The sequence below is a fragment of the Eleutherodactylus coqui genome, chromosome 6, assembly GCF_035609145.1.
Source record: "Eleutherodactylus coqui strain aEleCoq1 chromosome 6, aEleCoq1.hap1, whole genome shotgun sequence".
NCBI classification, from domain to species: Eukaryota; Metazoa; Chordata; class Amphibia; order Anura; family Eleutherodactylidae; genus Eleutherodactylus; species Eleutherodactylus coqui.
The window spans coordinates 40,892,203-40,912,218 of NC_089842.1; the positions used below are offsets into that span (position 1 = coordinate 40,892,203).

Consider the following 20,016-nt stretch of genomic DNA (forward strand, 5'->3'; position numbering starts at 1 on the left):
CTGGATATGACTCTGTACGTATCGACATGCAACCCCACCAATTCCTTCCGGGTTCCACCCTCATTACCTTGCACTTCCAGGTAACCGCTCCAAGTCGTCTCTCCGGTGGAACTTGTGGCGACACAGACGTAAGCGCCAGAATCCGTCACCTGAAAACGAACAGAATGAACTAATATGACCACAAGATGGGAATATCATCTGATTGTTAGTGATAGATGATGGCCAAAAAATTAATGCATCATATGGGGACATCGCTAGCCCCTCACCGCTCAACATCCGCATTCCCTGTATTTTCTCTACTGCACGACTTACTGTGGGATATATATATATATTTTTTTTACATTGTGGTCATTGGGTGATATAAGCCGCTGTAGAGTGACATATGTGAGAATAATCCCAATGAATACCTTTACAAAGGGCGACTACTGTCCAAATAATTGCACAAAAGCGTGAATGCAAATAAAAAAACGTTCCATGTAAATGCGGCCGCCAACGGGATGATGAGCGATATTTCACTCACTAGTCGCGAGTTGTTTCAGCTCACCGCAAAAAAAAAAAAAAGTCGCTGGTTGACCAAAAGTTACAGTTGACCGTATCTGAATGAACTGCGAATGAATTGTCTTGGAGATCCTCCTAATGTCGGCAAACAACGAATGAGCAATCATCGCTCTGTGCGAAAGCAAACAGATGACTCTTGTTTTTCGGAGCGACTATCTGAAAGTTAGTTGCTCAGTATAAGGCCGCTTTCACACAGGCTACAAAATCGTGCGATTTTTCCCGGGATACGACAGCGCTAAAAACGCATGTTTGTGAAACCCGTCTTTTTTTCTAAAGGTTTCCTTAACATTTGCGAGGTTTTCACTGATGCGATGTTGCGCGAAAGAAAATTGCGGCGTGCTCCATCTTTCTGCGATGTGCGATTTATTTTTATCCCCACGCTTCCTCTGGAGCGCCCCTTTTTCTCGCATCGCACGAACTTGTGATTTTTCACGCAATGCGATTTTTTATTTTTTTTTCATTAGAAACTCCTATTGACTTTCACGATGAAAAAATATATATATATCATGATTTTATGGCGGGCGGCAGCAATCTGATGAAAGATTATGCTTAAGAAAAAGCATCTCTGACACTACAAGATCGCAGGAACAAAGCTGCGCCCGTGTGAAAGAGGCCTCGAGGTGCCTTCAGGCTCTGCTGAGCAGCTTCATTTAATAAATACATATATATCACACACTGGAAATATAAGATTGCGCTTCTAGGGACTTTTAAAAAACTTTTTAATATAATGTTACAAGTGAGAACATTAAAGTCCAACTCCACGCAGAATCCCTTCTCCATAGCCACACGGCTGCATCTGAGGTCAGACTGCGCCATAGGTCTCCTTTCCCTCTACCCATAAGTAATTGCAGTCTGATGAACCCGGCTTCCTGCGGGACCATTAACTCATAGCGGTCCTCGAATCCACATGACAAGTCTCATTTTTTTTTTCCTGGGCAAAAAGCAGCCGCCGAGACGATACAATGCTATTAACGGCACGGGGGACACGGGAGTTGCATTAACCTACTGACTCCGACACAACGAAGGAACAAAAATAACGCGGAAAATTTCACTCCCCGCTGAATCTGCGCATCAATTTTTAAGCAAATATTTAGCGTGCACGCCATGTTTTGTAAGTTATTCATGAGTAACCTCCATTTTACCCTGCAGCTTGAATCCGCGGAGCTGCAACCTCATGCATCATCCGTACTGCCCTGACGCGGTTTTGGTACACGGGACTAACGCGTTTCCTCCGGTCGCTGCATTATACGTGAATTTTTCTGGCGCATAATAATACTTCAAAGTCTTCGTCTGTTTCTATTCAGTGTAGTATGGGGTGAGGGAATCGGCAGGTGATGCGATTAGGGCTCCCCCGGGATGTTACAGCTGTAGTTTATCCCTGTTTGATGTGCCGTCCCTGGAGGGTCGCGGTCGCGGCGCAGCGGCAGGTGATTCTATATTTACGAGTCTCATATAATGAGCTGATGATTTCCTGATCTGTTCCCAGAGCGGCTCAGTCCTGTCACACCGCTCGGGGTATAATGAAACGTTCCAACGCACCGACTGCGAGGCACTGCCATGTAAAACATGAACGACGGAGGAATTCCCATTGATGCAAGTTAAAGGCAAAGTTCACACTTGGAGACTCACCCCCCCCCCCTTCCCCTCCTTCTTCCCTTATTCTAACTAACACAAAGCAATTGGAAAACTAACAAACAAGATGTATCATTCTCCAATCTAATCGTTAAGTCATGAAAACACAAACCTGCCCAATAAAGGGTTTTCATTCCTATTAAAATATTGGGGCTCATTTACTATTAGGAAATCAATTGCTTTCTGGTGCAAACTGCAACAGAAAACTGTCAAAAATGTCTTGTGCACATTTACGGTGTGATTTAGACACTTTTGCACTTTTTTTTTTCTTATTGTGTACTGCAAAGGGGCATTCCTTCATAGAAAAGGGGTGTGGCTTAAATGTGGCGCCGTGCCCCAAAAATTCTGCCAAAAAGTGCAATTTTTGACGTAAACAAAGCCAACTGTAAGGTGTTCTAACATTAAACTAGATGATCTTAAAATTTCCATAGTCACATATAAAAGATCTAATGTTAGAATAGCGCCACCTGCTGTTTATCCTGCAAGACTAATGATTGAATAGCGCCACCTGGTGTTTCTATTCAACGTCCACCTCAGTAACTGTTCTGAGATGGTCACACATACTGAGCCCTGCTAATCTCTGCTCCGGTGGGTATGTGGAGAGATTCCTGGTGTGGTCCTTCTGAAGTTGCTGCGTGTTCTCGGATGTCAGAACGGATGCTGAGCAAGTAATGATATAGCAGACTGACCATGTGCGACCATCTTGGAATATTTACTGAGGTGGGCAAGGAATATTAAAACAGAAGGGGGCGCTATTCTAACATTACTCCTGGACTATCTGAGGGGTGCAAACATTTTTTTTTAATAAGAATAAATGAAATAATGGGTTTACAATTATAGGCTGAAACCCCTTTAAAGGGTTAAATCTCCTCGATCTGTAAGAAAGTATTACCTAATGGAAAAATACTAAACTCCATCCATGCTGTTATGGAAACTATCTCTCCAGGAACTGACTTCTTACTCAGCTTGTGCTAATACACAGGGGTCAATTTGAACAAGCAGAGCTGCAGTGTAAAGCATGTGGGACAGCAACCTGAGCTTTGGATGAGACAGGAGGTGAATTTCATACCACATCAGACTCCAATAGACAATGCAGCTAAGCTGGAGTCCCTGATCATAGCTGTGCCCTAAGGGTAAAAATACACCATCTGTAAAGCTATGAAAGTACATAAAGGGTAACAATTACCCACAGATAGTGATTTGTATATAATCTGTAGATCTCTACTATAGTAGTAAACTTGTAGCAGGCCCACCTTTCCAAAATTGCTGCCCCATCTGGTTTTCCAGGACCCCCCCATGGCCAGTGCTACATATGTAACAAAGCAGTGAAAGCCTCTTCCCATCATCATACATAGGGTGCGGCCAGGGATTAGTACGGCCGACTGCACCTGTGTGACGGCGGATCAGGTGTACATACCTACCTGTCCGAGGCATAAGAAGGAGAACAAACAATCCCCGTTCCCACTGCCCGCACATAAAAGAGCCGAGCCGCTGGCTGAACACGGCTCTGATGAACACAAAAGCTTCTTGTATATTTGAACAAACATCAAACACGTCGCACACGGCAGAATGTTTGTCATTCCAGGTTGTGAGGTCGCTGCAAGTTTGTAGATCTGAAGAACATGAAGCTTGTAGGAAGTTCACACGTGAAAAGGGCAAAATCTTACATTTACTACAAATACAGAGAAGGAGGAATGGAGATGAAGACCGGAGATACAGAGAACTAGATCTGTGAGACCAGCTAGATGGGGAATGGGGCAGATAGATAGAAGAACGGGGAGATAAGAGGATAGATGGATATGAGGATTGGTAGAAGAATAGATAGGAAGCGAATAGACTGCCAGATTATTAGATTGTTATAAGGACGGACATATGAGAAGAGATGGTAAAATATAAGGAATACAGTGATAAAAGGATAGTTATGAAAATAGAAACGCCAGATATGAGAATACATAGAATAGATTGATATGAGGATATATAGACAGATATGAGCATAGGAAGAATAATTAGAAGAATATGAGGACAGAGAGATGGGAGATACGCGGAGAGATGGGAGATACGCGGAGAGATGGGAGATACGCGGAGAGATGGGAGATACGCGGAGCGATGGGAGATACGCGGAGCGATGGGAGATACGCGGAGCGATGGGAGATACGCGGAGCGATGGGAGATACGCGGAGAGATGGGAGATACGCGGAGAGATGGGAGATATGTAGATAGATACATAAATAGATATGAGATGCGTAGATAGATGTGAGATAGATAGATGTGAGATACGTAGAGAGATGTGAGATAGATAGATGTGAGATACGTAGAGAGATGGGAGATAGATAGATGTGAGATACGTAGAGAGATGGGAGATACGTAGATAGATACATAAATAGATGTGAGATACGTAGAGAGATGGGAGATGCGTAGATAGATACATAAATAGATGTGAGATACGTAGAGAGATGGGAGATGCGTAGATAGATACATAAATAGATGTGAGATACGTAGAGAGATGGGAGATACGTAGAGAGATGGGAGATACGTAGAGAGATGGGAGATACGTAGAGAGATGGGAGATACGTAGAGAGATGGGAGATACGTAGAGAGATGGGAGATACGTAGAGAGATGGGAGATACGTAGAGAGATGGGAGATACGTAGAGAGATGGGAGATACGTAGATAGATACATAAATAGATGTGAGATACGTAGAGAGATGTGAGATACGTACATAGATGTGAGATACATAGGATAATAGATAGAAGGCTAGACATATGTGAATAGATAGATATGAGGGCATAGATGATAATAAATAGAATAGATAAATGTGAGAATAGAAAGAAGAATACATAGATATGAGGATGGATGTAGAGCCAGACACAGACACCGTAGATATGGGAATACTGTACATAGAAAGCAGGCAGGCAGACATATTAGACAGACAGACGAGACAAAAAGACATTGATAGGCAGAGACAGACAGGCAGACAGACATGGGATTAGATTACTAGACAGAGGAAGTATCGATAAAGTAGGGTCGTGACTAATATTTCAGGTTGTACTATTTGTCTTCCTGTTATTCTAGTAGAGCTGCACTTGGCGTTTCATCCTCGGCAGCCGCCGCCGCCCTCGTCCTCGCTGCTTGTAAAATATTAAACACTTTCTCATCAGATCAAGCACACTACAGTAAAATCATTTGCAAACCCAGTATTAAAAATGTATGTTCCGAGTCTACTGCATCCAACGTGCCGGGGCAATCAGAGTTCAGAGCCTGACAGCCGGCAGCGGCCCCTGCAGACAGCTCCCCCATCCATTACATAAATAACAAGCCATCATTACAATATCAGGAGCCACATTCCTCCGCCTCGCACGTCCGACGCTCTATTCACTGCCCATCATTAAGAGCTGCCTGTTCCAGGCCTACAGGTGCGGCACACCTAATTAGAAAGACCTCATCGCTCAACATGGGGAATGGAGGAACGGTCAGTGCAGGGATATAGTCACACTGGTTCTCCCATAGAAAACACCCCAAAACCGCATCCAAATGAGGTATCTACTTGTAACTCCACCGGCACGGTTATTCGCAGGGTGCCCCGAAAGAAGCTGGTTAACGACACCCTGGGTCGGGCAGCAAATGTGGTGCGGCATTCACCGGCTGCTTTATCTGATGCAGGTATACACTTATAATATTGTATGATCATTAACCTCCTATGAAATGTATTGCAGACAGTATTGCAGTGTATGATCCTCTCATTGATGCAAGCGCTGCAGGGGAGTCCATCCTTAACATGAAGTTACAAGCAGACACATCATGTGGTTTGGGGACATTTTCTGTCGGTTAACCAGTGTGATTATTTCCTTGGACCGACTGGCCCCTTATTAATGTTTCCGCAATACCCAACTAAGACGCAGAAAATTCTGCATGAAGATTCACATGTAGACATGCAGGTCATGGAGTGCGAATCCGCAGCGGCAGATTAAGCAGTGTCTTCAGGTGCAGAAATATCCCGCTGGGGAGCCAAGCCCGCTCCATGCCCGGCTGAGCCACTAACAATGGCTGCACTCAGAGTTGGCTCTGATCAAGACTGTTAACTACTTAGATGCTAACCGCTGCTTCTAAGTAGTGGGCAGGGCAGGCCCCCTACGTCGCCTCACTGCCCCCCGTGTAACGATGGGTTGACATGGCAGCCCAAAACCTAGCGAAAGGATGCCTATAGAAGGAGTTGTTTACGATTAGAAAAACATAGCTGCTCTCTCCGAAAAACAGCACCACACCCGTTCACAGGTTATGTGTGGTATTGCAGCGCAGCCCTGTTTACCTCAATCTTTTTCTTATGCCCTCTAAGTCCTGCCTATGGCAGTGCTGCATAGGCGACAATAAAAAGTATTGTATTACTGAAAGTATTTCAGTATATGTCTCAGTTGTTTGCAAGTTCAAGTCCCCTGGTGGCATGAAAAATATGTGGGAAAAAAATGTAATAGACTTTTTAAAAATATTTGAAAAAATTTAATTAAAACTTTCAAAAACAACCCCCTTTTTCCACAAAAAGAAAGAACTCATACAGTTAAACGGACTTAAAAATTGGAGGCGGGGCCGAAAAAAAAAATAGAATACAAAAAAGGGAAAAATCTCTGGTCTTTAAAGGGTTAAGCTTCATTTACAGTACACTGGACAACCTCATCCATACAGAGCTGAGGGGCTGGTGCAGGGGATAAGTCAGTCTCCAGTGCTGGTATACGGATTCTGACAGGTGACACCTATTCGCTGCAAGGTAAGATAGCCCCCCTAGAAGTAGCAGCCAGATCCTGTAGGGGGTGAACTGACCCCACAGATATTACGTAACACAGGGGAGATTTCCTTTAAGGGTACTTTCACAAGGGTGGAAAGATGCATATACATCAAATCCTGGGTATAAGGGAAATTCGGCGCGGTTGGCAGTATCAGCCAAGCACATCATAAAATACAAGCAGCGCTCGCACTAGTTAGTACGGGCGGCTTCTGGCTGCAGCGGCTGCCATCCACAAGGTGCAGCGAGCCTCCGCCTCTGCTAATTTGCGAACAAAACTCCCATCAAAAAACTTCCTCCATTTGTCAATTATTGCCGCTTATGCAAATGACGGCTAATGAGCAGCGGCATCTTATCTCCTTATCTTGCATACCATTAATATTTAAACAAGAAGTTGAATGTTCACGGCTAATAACTAATCATGCAGATCATTAAATGATATTTAAATGAGCGTTGATAATCAAGTTACACGGCAGTCAGCGCCTGGCGGCTGCGCTCGCTCCTGTACGGCTGGATGACTTTGTCAGTTCATTCAATCTTGAATTAGAGCAGATTTTACCCTCCATCATCCATAAACATACAACTGACCTGCACGTGAGTGATCTGGAGCGTCCCGTTGTCCAGTACGCTGATCCGGGGATCACTCCCCCCGAGTCTTTGCCCGTCCTTCAGCCAGTGTGTGCTGGGCAGGGGGTTCCCGGTCACATGACACTGCATCTGAACTACAGAGTCCACGGCCAGGGTTTGGTTGGAGGGTCCTCTGCGGATTATCGGTGGGACTCGGTCCGACGTGGCTGAAAAGAAAGAAAATGTTTCAATATTTGGAAAATAAAAGTGTCTTCCTGGATTTCTTGACTTGCAGCCTATGTACAGTAGTGATGTCCCTACTGGAAGTCACCCAGCTTTCCCAGACCCTGAGAGGCTTTATGTCTAGTTAAGCATTGGTATATCCTCCAAAAGGCTGGTCATATTAGCTGTTCCCAGCTTTCCCAGATGACTATATGCAAATCTGTCCATTTATACACTGATAAATCTTTAGATCTCATAGCCGAATATGCCGTTTCAGGCTCTAGGAAAGTTGGGTGCTAAGCCTTGTAAGATCTGTAATGGCAGCATGGCCAGCCTTAGCTATGTGTGACCTATGTGGTTGTACAAGGTGCGGCCACCAGTCTGTCAGGGGCACCAAGTGGATGTAGGTTGAAAGCAATCACCCACCCTTAGGTCTACCTAGCCAGATAACCTTCTACCTCCCTGCGTCAGCGTCTTCTGGATCATCAACCTCCTGGCGCTACCTCCTTCCCTATGCTATTCTGAAGCACTGCTGTCAGCCCATCGGCACTCCTGCAACACAATCTCTTAGTTCTGGTGCTGTATTGATGTCCTGAGCTTGGTTCTGGTGCTGTATTTATGTTAGGAGCTTGGTTCTGGTTCTGTATTTACGTTATGAGCTTGGTTCTGGTTCTGTATTTATGTTATCGCTTGGTTCTGGTGCTGTACGTACGTTATGAGCTTGGTTCTGTATTTACGTTATGAGCTTGGTTCTTGTTCTGTATTTATGTTATGAGCTTGGTTCTGGTGCTGTATTTATATTATGAGCTTGGTTCTGGTGCTGTATTTATATTATGAGCTTGGTTCTGGTGCTGTATTTATGTTATGAGCTTGGCTCTTGTTCTGTATTTATGTTATGGGTTTGGTACTGGTGCTGTATTTATGCTATGAACTGTTCTGGTATGTGTGTATACTGCTATCTTGCTGCTTTCTGCACAAGCAGAATACAGACAGCCTATCAGTGCATTGTATATTGTTTTTTTGTTTTGTTTTTTTTGTTATGAGGGGAAAAGGCACCAAAAAAAATTCCGCACAGAGCGCCACCTAAGCTGGGGTTTGCACTGAATGGCAGCCATATTAGCAGTCACTCAGCTTTTCCATAGAGTGACTAAAGAACATCTGTTTACGGGGGGTATTTCTACTTTTAGAGACCTGCTCTTAACATCCAAGTCCAGAAGACGAAAAGTTTGCTGAAGTTTGGGTTCACAGCAAAGTAGAAAACTTGTGTACATGGCGAAGACAATCAATTCCTGGTTCACCCCTGATTAATTTCCGGACTAATGAACATCGTTCAGTCAGCGAAATAACAAACACCTTCAATGTCGCAATCAATAATTAATCAACGGTCTGTTATATTATGGGCGACGTCCCCAGGAATCTCCGTTAATGGTGTTGGTTTAACAAACTGTCCATGAAGTCGTCCTGATCTACAGCCGGGGGAGGAGAAGGCATCCATCAGCGCTTCCTCTGCCACCTAATGAAATCGTCTTCCATGGGCAATAATTAATTAACTTCTTTCTGAGACCTGTCTGCAGCTGCGAGGGAAATGACTGGGAACGTTCTGACTTCAGTCTATTGGCGTTACAGATAAACAATCACATATGAACCTCACAGACCGACAATTACAAAGTAGCAGAATTACAGATGGAGCAAAATGTAACTGCACTGTCTAAACTTTGTGACAACTTTCTTAAGCCATTCAAAAGCTATTGTTCTCTTAAAGGGGTTGTCTGATTACCAGACAACATTCCTCATATAGGTTCAGCTGTGCTAAAATAACAAAAAGTAGCTGTACTTACCCGTCCTCTGCTGCGGGGATCCAGCGCTGTAACCCCGCTGTCTTCCCAGTGTTTATTGTGGAAGGTGATGTCACCAGATATCATCTGAGTACTGCAGCCAATCAGAGGCTGAAGGGTCACCATTTCTAACGCCTGGCATCATGGTGCCCAGGATGTGAGCGTTGGTGCCAGGGGAACGGGTGATGATGCTGCAGCTTCTGATTGGCTGTAGCAGTCAGGTGATGTCAACAACATTGGGAGGACGGTGCGGCTACGGCGCTGGATCCCCGCAGCACAGAACGGGTAAGTAAGCCAGCTTTAGCACAGCGAGATCTATAAAAGGAATGTCAACTAACGGGACAACCCCATTAACACAACAAGCAAATGGAAGAGTAAACCAACTGCCACAGGAAGTTAGATTGCTTTCACATCTTCGCTTGGAGGTTCTGTTCCCTGCACTGTTATGGAATCCCCGCGGCCGAACGGATCTGTCTTATGATGGAACCAAACAGCGCCGAATGGACGCCATTGACTATAATGGAGTCTGTTTGGTTTCCGCTCAGCCGTCCGGCAGTTTACCGGTATTTTGTGCCGGATCTGTGATAGAACCTCCAAATGGAAGTCCCAGCGCCGATGTGAAAGCGGCCTTGTAGTAGAATATGCGAAGTGTAAAGTAACATTTTGCAACATCTGGAGTAGCAAATTAAAAAAGACTCGAAGGCGTTGTCGGCGCTGAGCTGTGAATGTGTACACAGTTATACTGCGTGTCCAGAAACACATTCATGGATTTAATCCATTGCCAATATTTATCCAGTTGCCCTTGGATACAGCGCAGCTCTGCCCCCTGGATTGGGCACAACTGTATCAATCAGCACTGGTGGAAGGTTCCCCAAGTCTTTTGCCATCAATGACCCATCCTCGGGTTAGGTCATCAATAGTTGATCAGCAGGGGTCTGTTGCTTCGTATCCCAGCCAATCGCTGGGTCTGCTATCAGTGTGGAGAGTGCTAGAAGCACATTGCAGCGACCCGATTCGGTACTATAGGGACAGCTGCCACTGAATTCAATAGGAGCTGTGCCTGCAGTACCAATCCGGGTCACTGCACTACAGACAGCGCTATCTGCGCTGTCCACACTGACAGCAAGCCTGGCAATCGGTTGATCGGTGAGGATCCACAACAGACCCCTGCTGATCAAGTATCGATTACTTAACCTGAGGATAGGTCATCCATAGTAAAAGTCCTGCAAAGCCATGCACTTTGGATACCTGTTGGCTGAACACTTCCTCAGCCGGCAGCTCTTCCCCCACACATGCTGCAGGTACTGTATGTGTTCCGGATGTGCAGAGGCGGTGGCGTACGGTACCTCCCGAAAGCGAAAGGCTTGAACGCAAGTAGGGCAACTTTCATAAGTATATTTTGGGGGGTTTCAGATGGGTATACATGAGCACCAAAATGTACCTTGGGCAATGGCCAATGGTATGCCAACAGTACTGCCGCCGTATAGCTCCTGTATTTCGAAGGCACTAATTATTTAGAGCATTGCAGTGGGTCTTTAGGCAAAACTACTTGGCTCGCAGTACAGCGCCCAGTATGTTTCTGTACGATGCACCGTATTACCAGATGAAAAGCACATCCTCATGGCTATAAGACACTCTGCTCTGTCCTGTCCTATAGGCCAGTCCATTAGTAATACAACCCAAGATATGACCCTACTGCACATCCGTATTCTGCATATTGCCACCCAAGCTCGTGTGATACCGGACTTGATGCGTGAAACCATCCTGAGCTGCAGACAGTACGAGGTATGGTCCCCGGAACAGCGAGAAGCATTTCATGACAAGCAAGTCTCCCGTCCTAATGGTCAATGACCCCTGCGGCCGCCATCCTGTACATTCGTTCACCGTTTCTGTCTTGTAGCTGCAATTGCTTTGTAACTATCATGCTCCATACAGTAATACATCCTGTCCGGCATCAGCGGAGCACCGGATCAATATATCTGCCGGCCTACCCCTCCGAGCTCTATACGGATGTGAGATGATGACTCACAATAATAGTCTTATTGAGTGGACACGAAACGAGGAGGCGCAAATTGCTGCGCTGACACAAGACAGACATGCCGAGTTTTGCTACACGAGATGCGCGTTATAAATGAAGTTTACATTGCAATGCAGACAGCTTACACAGATCAAGCTGGACATTCGATCCAGAGGTGGCCGGCAGCTACATGTACATATCCCTTACATTACCGCAACCCCGTGATCCAACAGCTCAATAAATATACCGCTGCTTCTACTGTCTGACACGGTGGCCCTTCATGCAGAGTTACGGCAAACTAACATCACCCAGAGCAAGCCTGTAAAACGCGTCGGGAGCGACGATCCCAGCAGATGGGGTCATAAACCTTCTTTATGCTGAGTTTAGATGGAACCATTATTGTTCAAAAAGTCATTCGAATGAGCTAAAGTGTGTGATAATTGACCGGCTCCTGCTTTGGCCAGTTGGGTTTAGGTCATTGTGAGAATGAATGATGAATGAGAATTCGTTTTGTCGTTCAGTTTCTGCAGGTATAAAAATAAAATATATTTGACTTATGCAAACAAGACATCATTCATCTATGAACCACGGCCTGTTTACTGTGAATGGAGGTTGTTGGCCGGAACAATCTCCAGCCCGTTCCTCCTTCATTCACTGAGCGATCCTCACTGGGGTATGTAAGCACAGGAGGGATTATTGCTGGGACGGCTGTCGGGTGCTCAAGTCGTCTCGTGTAAAAGGACCTTTAGAATCCTCTCTAAGTGTCACGATGCCACAGCTAAGTTGGCCTGGGATGACACCCCCCACCTGAGAACATGATCGTTGGGTGCTAAATCACTCATCTGATTCCGGTTGAGGGTTTGTGTAGAGCTGAGCAGCTACCTCACTGCTATCTATTACAAGTCATCCATCAAGCCAAGCTGGTAGTGGCCCAGAGAAGGAGCTGATCTGGCTTAGAAACACAGAGCCAATAAAACACTTAAAACGTATCCTTCCCGGACCTCTGTTCCTCTTTGTGGATTTTCAGCACTGCCGATTATCTCCTTTTTTTTTTTCTTGCTTTGTGAGGATTTCCTGCGATCTGCCTATCAGCAGTCCATTCTCGGAGAAGGCTGCACGCTTTTCAGTGTATTGTGTAGCCTGCGCTATATTTTTCATTGTAGGTAATGTAATGTGGTCAGGGTAACTGGGGCCATCATTTTTTCGTTTGGTTTTAATCAGCTTAGAAGTCATTTCAGGAGAGGAGAGAGGGACTAGAGACCGAGCCACCAGGCGAGCCGGGCTGGAGACCGAGCCACCAGGCGAGCCGGGCTGGAGACCGAGCCACCAGGCGAGCCGGGCTGGAGACCGAGCCACCAGGCGAGCCGGGCTGGAGACCGAGCCACCAGGCGAGCCGGGCTGGAGACCGAGCCATCAGGCGAGCCCGGCTGGAGACCGAGCCGCCAGGCGAGCTTACTAACGGACTAGCTAATGAAAAGCTTTCTGATGCTGCTGTATATACAGTATAGCAGCTGCAGAAGCCAAAATGTTTAATAAAATCCTATTGCAACAATTATTTTTAGCCCAAACTACATGAATTTAAGTGAAAAGAATACCCCCAAAAGGTGTCCACAGCCTTTAATTCTAATCATTCTTTGTGAGACAACACCTTTAAAGGGCACCTGCCACCATAGCACCTACAATCACATTTAAAGGGGTTTTCCAGGCAGCACAAGGATACATTGTTGCCCCTATCCATGTAGTGGCTGGCGCTTATAATGAGAGCTTCGCCTGCAATTACAAGTGCAATGCAATTATAAGTGCAGCTACCATTGGTTCCTATGTGATTTGTGCTTGCAAGTACAGCACTTCTTGGAAAACCCCTTTAAAACATCACTGACCTATTGCGGAATAAAACAGAAGAATGACTGCAAGCCCAAAAACTTAGATTTTAGAAGTTGGAGACCACTGGCACATAAACATAATGATGGATGTCCCCATTACTGTTACCTACTCTTTACATAGGGGGGACATGTACTGCGACAACCACTGATTGCACAGTTTACGTCTTAGATCATCACACATCTTACCATCTTCGACCTCTAGGAGAGCCTTGGCCAAGATGCTTCCGGCCACACTGATGGCCTGGCACATGTAGTAACCAGAGTCTCCCGTCTGGACATCTATGATGGTCAGTTCTCCACTGGGAGACACCGAGAAGCGTCCTGCGGTTTGTGGCGGCTGACTGGGGAAGAGCAGGATCTGGAAGAGAAGAGGAAGCCTTTATATACAATGTTATCATCCTGCATATACGGTACGCCTCCACATAGGGTCTACATGTAGGAGTCCTCAGCCAGACTTCTACGTTGGCCTTGAGTTCTGTATCTGCAAAAGCGTTATTTAATGAGCCATAAATTATTTATAACAACTTAATCTGCAGTTTGTGCACTTCTTCCCCCGGGCCTCATAAAAGCCACTGCCGGGCGAGCAGGAATTTGACTTTCTTTGTATTTATCTGTATTATGGAATAGTGCAACCTTTGAGGGGCATTTATGTACAGAAGTAAAAGTTTTTCGTTTAGCCCTGCTAACAATGACATCACCAATTATCTGCCGTTACATAGGACTGCAGGTAGTATCTACAGGGTGAGTCAAAAGTCAGGGCCACCCACAGTATCTGAATAAAAGAGATACAAGTAGGAAACTTTGCAGAACACTTAGATGGGGGGGGGGGGGATTATTTGGCACTATGATGGTGCCCTCAACCATCTTGGATTCAGCCCAAGAAACTTCAATGGAAAGGGGGTCACGGGATACATGATTTAACTCCTTAAGGATATGGCCTTTATTGGCCTTATGGACAAAGCTTTATTTTTCAAGTTTCAGACCTGCCACTGGTAACATTTGAATGCTTTTACTTATCAGCGCGATTCTGAGGTTATTTTTTTTACGACACATTGTATTTTATGTTATTTAACTTTATTTACATTTGTTTTTTCTATTAATAAAAGACAACATTTATTGATTAAAAAAAATACTGAAAATCTGAAAAAATTCACCTTTTCAAACTTTGATGAGTTTTTCTTCTTGTAAGACAGATAGTCAAACCCCACCAAATAGTTAATAATTAACATTTACCCTAGGCCTACTTTACATTGCAATCATTTTTAAAGTGATACTTTATTTTTTTCGGACTCCCAAAATATATGGGTTTAGCAGGAATTTTTCACATTTACTAGCAATTTTCAAAAACTGATCTACTAAAGACTAATTCAGATGTAACCGGGACTTTAAGAGCCTATATATCAGAAAACACCCGTGAATCAACCCATTTGAAAAACTGCACCCCTCAACATATTCAAAAAAGGCATCCAAGAAGGTTGTTAACCCTTTAGATGTTTCACAGGAGTTAAAACAAAGTGAAATCAGAAATTAGAACTTTTATTTTTTCTTTGCTTGCTAATTTTCAATGTAACCATTTTTTCCGATGTCAGCTGAGAAACAGAACTCAGAAGTTATTGCTCCGATTCTGCAGTTTTTAGAAATATGCCATATGTGGATGTAACCTGCTGTGTGGGCACATGGCCGGGCTCAGAAGGGACGCAGCGCTACTTGGCTTTTGGAATGCAGGTTATGCTGGAGGTATCAGTACATTGGAGACCCCCAAGAAGTTTTACCCAATTTCTCCAGAGCACGGAAGTGCCCCATATGTGGGCATATACTGCTGTTAGGGCACAGGCCGGGCTCAGAAGGGAAGGGCCGGCTTGTGGCTTTATGTATAAGCGGTGCGGAGTACATCGGGGAAATCATATAATGGTGGCTAAAGGCAATGATAACATTAATATTCCTCTGAGTTGGCAGTCCTGGAACACCTTTTCGGGGTGTTTTTAGTGAATAATGCCAGAAAAGTGGGGTCATCCTCACTGGCCGCCATCCCTACAGTGCTGCTGCGATCATCACAGCCGTGATCGTTTAAACACAAGACGTAGGTTTACATCCTCACGCGATTAATACCAGGCGCCCAGGACGTAACTTACATCCTCTCTCATTACGGGGTTATGGGTAGAATGTAATCCGAAATTAATAAGTGCGGTCACTCTTTCAATAGTTGCAACCATTTTTGAGTTATGGATGATGCCATGCTGAGTATTAATCAAGTTGTTATGTTGAATTACATGATATGGAAAACACTAATCATGTCTTTTCAGAAGACACCGTTAACAATCCTGATGGTCGGTAACCTAAGTTCATATGGGGTGGCAAAGGCTTTCAATCAAACACCCCCAGGAAGAAGCCAATGAGTGCCGTAACTATCAGGAAACTAATCCAGAAGTTCAGGAAAACTTCTAGTGCCCAGAACAAACCAAGATCCGGTCATCCGAGCAGGGTGTCCGATCCCCAGGTGTCGTTCGCGCTCTCACCACCTGTCCTGGGTGTTCTTGATTGGAAGCCTCGGCCTCCTCACATGGCCTTCCGTCATCGGTGGTGTTACATACGGGAGGACTGCAGGTAACATGTACTACATTATCTGTATAATAGACGGTTCTCGTCTTCTGGTTTGCAGGAATACCAGACTACCCCGCAGGGTCTTGACTCGGGGTTCAATCTTTTGGACTCTTGGATGCAGAATAAACAGTATTTTCTGGTCAGGTTACAGTCGGGTGCGTCCCCCCTATACAGTAACACACGCTCCCTCTACACTAGAAACAATTAAGAGAAGTCATTTACTTCAGGCTCCATTGTCTGGAAATATCCCCTATTAATAAGACTGTGATTTCCAGGAGTCTCTGACTAATTAGCCAGAAACTTCCCTCACTCATTAAGCTTCTCTCGTTAAATGATACAATAAATTTATCGGCCATTACCATCATTTCCATGAGGCTTACGACTCAAGACAGGGAAAAGCAGAAAATCCTCGCCGGATGCAACACACTAAAAGGCTTTTGGATGAACCATTCTCAGGACAAGTGATCAATGTCCGATCAGTGGGGGTCCGCTGCCTGGGACCCCCACTGTTCAGCTGTTTGAGTGTCATGTCCTGCTCTTAGGCCATTGATGGCACATTCATTCATCATGTGGCCTTCCAGCAGCTCAGCGTTATATTCAAGTGAATGGGACTGATCTACTATAGCCGGCACAGATGCTACAAAATGCACGGCCCAAGCCCCGCGGACCCTTTAAACAGCTGAACGGTGGGGGTCCCGGGTAGGGAACTTCCACACATCAGATGACCTTAACTAAAAGTTGAGGTCATCAATGTCCTAGTTCCAGAAAACCCCTTTTAAGGGAATGAATCTGTATTTTTTTTTAATTCTTTTAATTAAGACCAAACGGTGAAACATTTTTCTATTCTATTTTTGTTTTCTGATTATTTACTTTATTGTCTGTAATGACTATGGGGGCGGCCGTCTGCACTGCAGTTAACAGCATTTAGAGATATCCTTCATAGGCACAATGAACAGGAGTGAACCCATTGTCTGCTATGGGAGACTGTTGTGGGCATGCTCTGCTAAGTGCTGAGATCATGGTGCAGAGAAGGGGAGGAGGTGAGCTGTGAGCATCACCTATTGTGAACAGTAGATTCTGTGTTAATTATATATAGGCGTCATCCTTTATTGCAATCCTGCCTGTGATGATAATGAGGACTACTGAGAAGTTTTCTCTGCAGAACAGGAAGTGTCTGCCTCAACTGATCAGTGTGGAAAGTTAGCATTCTTCTTCAATACAGATTGTGACATCGGTTGTTGTGTTTAATGGGATATTCTCATCTTGGAGGGAAAACGGACCAATCGTTTGGGGTTTGCCGAGACCCCCGTCAATACAGAGGAATCACACCTAGCAAGTCCAGAAACTTTAATAGCACTGGCCGCATACTTGTGCCACCACACCGTTCACTTCAATGGGACCACCGGGCATGAATTCAAGTGCTCAGCAACAGGGTGCGCCGCAGAAAATTAGCCCAACAGTTTTCATTAGAGGGTGCTGCCAGGCTACTTTTCCATGGCCCATCTGTATTTACATCACACATGATGGGTGTGAGCCAACTTTTCTGGAGTCCTGAAAGTCCTCGATGTGCAGTGAGACATGTGCTGCTCCATTATCTAGTATATCTGTCTTCCAGAACTGCGGGAAGCTGGATAACAACACATGCGGATGTCGTAATGGAAGCCTTGTTGGTAGTCACTCAAGATTTTCTAGATATGTATCCAAAAAAAAATTATATATATTATTTTTTTTCCCCAGATTTTCTAGAGGATGACTGAAAGACTTTTTCCTTTAATTGCAGCAAATCAGCCACATGAGGGGGCCGAGGTCTCACCCCCAATAAATGGCACCCATGTCACAGTGGCAGATGGGTGAAGCCCTTATTTATGTTTCGCTCCTGAATACACAAAGTTGTGTTTACCTAACAGAGTTTCCCTCATCCCGTCTGTATATGTAAAGCGATATCACCGTGGACGGGGCATTCCTCAGCGACCCGCCCCCCCAGACACTTCATGTGCCTCTCCCGCCTGTTTATTTGTTCTAGTAATGGGCCCATTAGTGGGAAACTTCATTATTTTTTATCATAACATCAGGATGGGAGTAACATCAGCAAACCAAGCATCAGTAACACAAGTCCGTAACAATCAGCAAAAAAGTAGTCATTCAGATTTCAGCATCCAGCGGGGATCTGAATAATTATCCTTCAGCGTAAATGGATGAACAAGAGGTGAACGAGTTCTCGTTCGTCGTTTGGTCGGGGCAATTTCTGTATGCAGATAGCTGAACGCGGGATCGGCCCGAGTAAACAGGCAGTTGCTCACTTATGAACAACTGCCTGTTTACTGTGAATGGAGGCGGGAGGTCCGAACGATCCCCGATCCCCTCAGTCTCCATTCACTGACAATGATGGTTCATGTAGAAGAGCGCAGGAAGGATTACCCCTGGGGCGACCCGTTCGGCATCTGTTGGACGTCCCGTGTAAAAGAGCCCTAAATCTGCAGGCGATGAGGAGAAGGATATATTTCCTGATCTGGAATATTTCAGGATCGAGCGCTGGATTTAAATTTGGCACAATTTACGCCGGCCCAGAAATAGGGAAGATGCGTTGCAAATGCACCAATTTTCATAAAGCAGTGCTGCGTGCGCCAAAATGCACCAACTTGTATCCCGGAATCTGTTTATCATCATAAATTAAATTCTGCTTTATGTACTAATAGAAAAAAAAAACAGTGCTCCAATTACGGATTTTAAAACACGTAGGATGGGGGCAAAAAAGCACCGCATGCATGTAGTTTAGTTCGCACCACAAAATGCACCAATTTCTATAGAACACCATTACGTGCGCCAAAATTGCTCCAGTTTGTATTCAGAAATAGGTATTGGTCCAAAAACACATCATGTACTAATATAAAATAATTAGTCAACATAATAATACAGCAAAAAATGGCGCAAAATCCTTCCATACAGTTTATTTTGCTCCACAAGATGATCCAAAATTTGTCCTAAACGCCTCTTCATTACACCAACATTCATTAGGCTTCATTAGCACCAGTTTTTAACGACACTTTCTTGCCGTAACGCTTCATAAATGTGTTGGAAAGAGACAGAAGCTAGCCACGCCCACTTTGTTAGATTTTTTTTTGTCTCTTCTATTTGGCGCAAACTATTTAGAAGTTTGTCTACAACTCCGCTCGCCTTAATTGTGGAGCAGTTTTGGACACGAATCTGTCTGAAACACGTTGATAAATGAGTCTCGGTGTGTGAACGGCGTGCGCTTATTGTTCGTGAATACTGGCGAACGGATTCATTTAAACAATGCCAAAGGCCGCCGTGGAATAAGTACAGGAAATTGAAAGTTATTTTGGTGACCGCTTAATCTCGTAAAATCTGCGGCCGCCACGATCACCGGACCTCTTCTTGTGGGGTCACTGAAGGGCATGCATACAGCAATAAGTTGTGAACAAATGGCGCCCCAATAGAGGCGATACGGCGGGAGGTGGCCGCCATTACTGAGGTCACATTAACCAATGTCTTCCCCAATATGTAGACTGGTATAGTAAAGTGCTCGGATGCTGGAAGCGCCAATTTCAGCACATGCTCCAGCCAACATACAAGGTAAAGCCAGATCGATTCCCATAGGGAACCGGACACAAATCACAGTGATCGAGGAGGAGCGAGGGGATCGCCCTGTATGATTATCAAGGTAAATGTTACCTGAAAAGAAGCTTTGTGGAATTGAGAAGCTGCTTATCTTGTCCCGGGTCACCGATGTTATCACTGTGATTAAAGTGTCATGAGAGTGTAAAGGAGCCGACATGACCTCAGTAGGTGAAGCCTCAGGGGCCACGGGTCACACTTCCTATGTAAACACTTCTGCAGGGTCACTTCATGGGTGGTTGATCTCTCCAACCGGACTGAAACCCACCCTTTTTTTTCTATATGTCCAA

At 44.9% G+C, this 20,016-nt stretch overlaps 1 protein-coding gene across 2 annotated transcripts in view; it reads right to left on the minus strand.

Moving 5' to 3' along the window:
* ROBO3 (roundabout guidance receptor 3) overlaps window positions 1–20,016 on the minus strand; it is a 355,409-nt gene that overhangs the window by 33,918 nt on the left and 301,475 nt on the right. For both annotated transcript variants that reach the window (XM_066606664.1, XM_066606663.1), the window contains 3 exons: window positions 13,676–13,847; window positions 7,554–7,759; window positions 68–149 (listed from right to left, as the gene is read on the minus strand). In XM_066606664.1, the coding sequence (XP_066462761.1) occupies window positions 68–149; window positions 7,554–7,759; window positions 13,676–13,847 (460 nt within the window). The remainder of the gene's footprint in view (window positions 1–67; window positions 150–7,553; window positions 7,760–13,675; window positions 13,848–20,016) is intronic.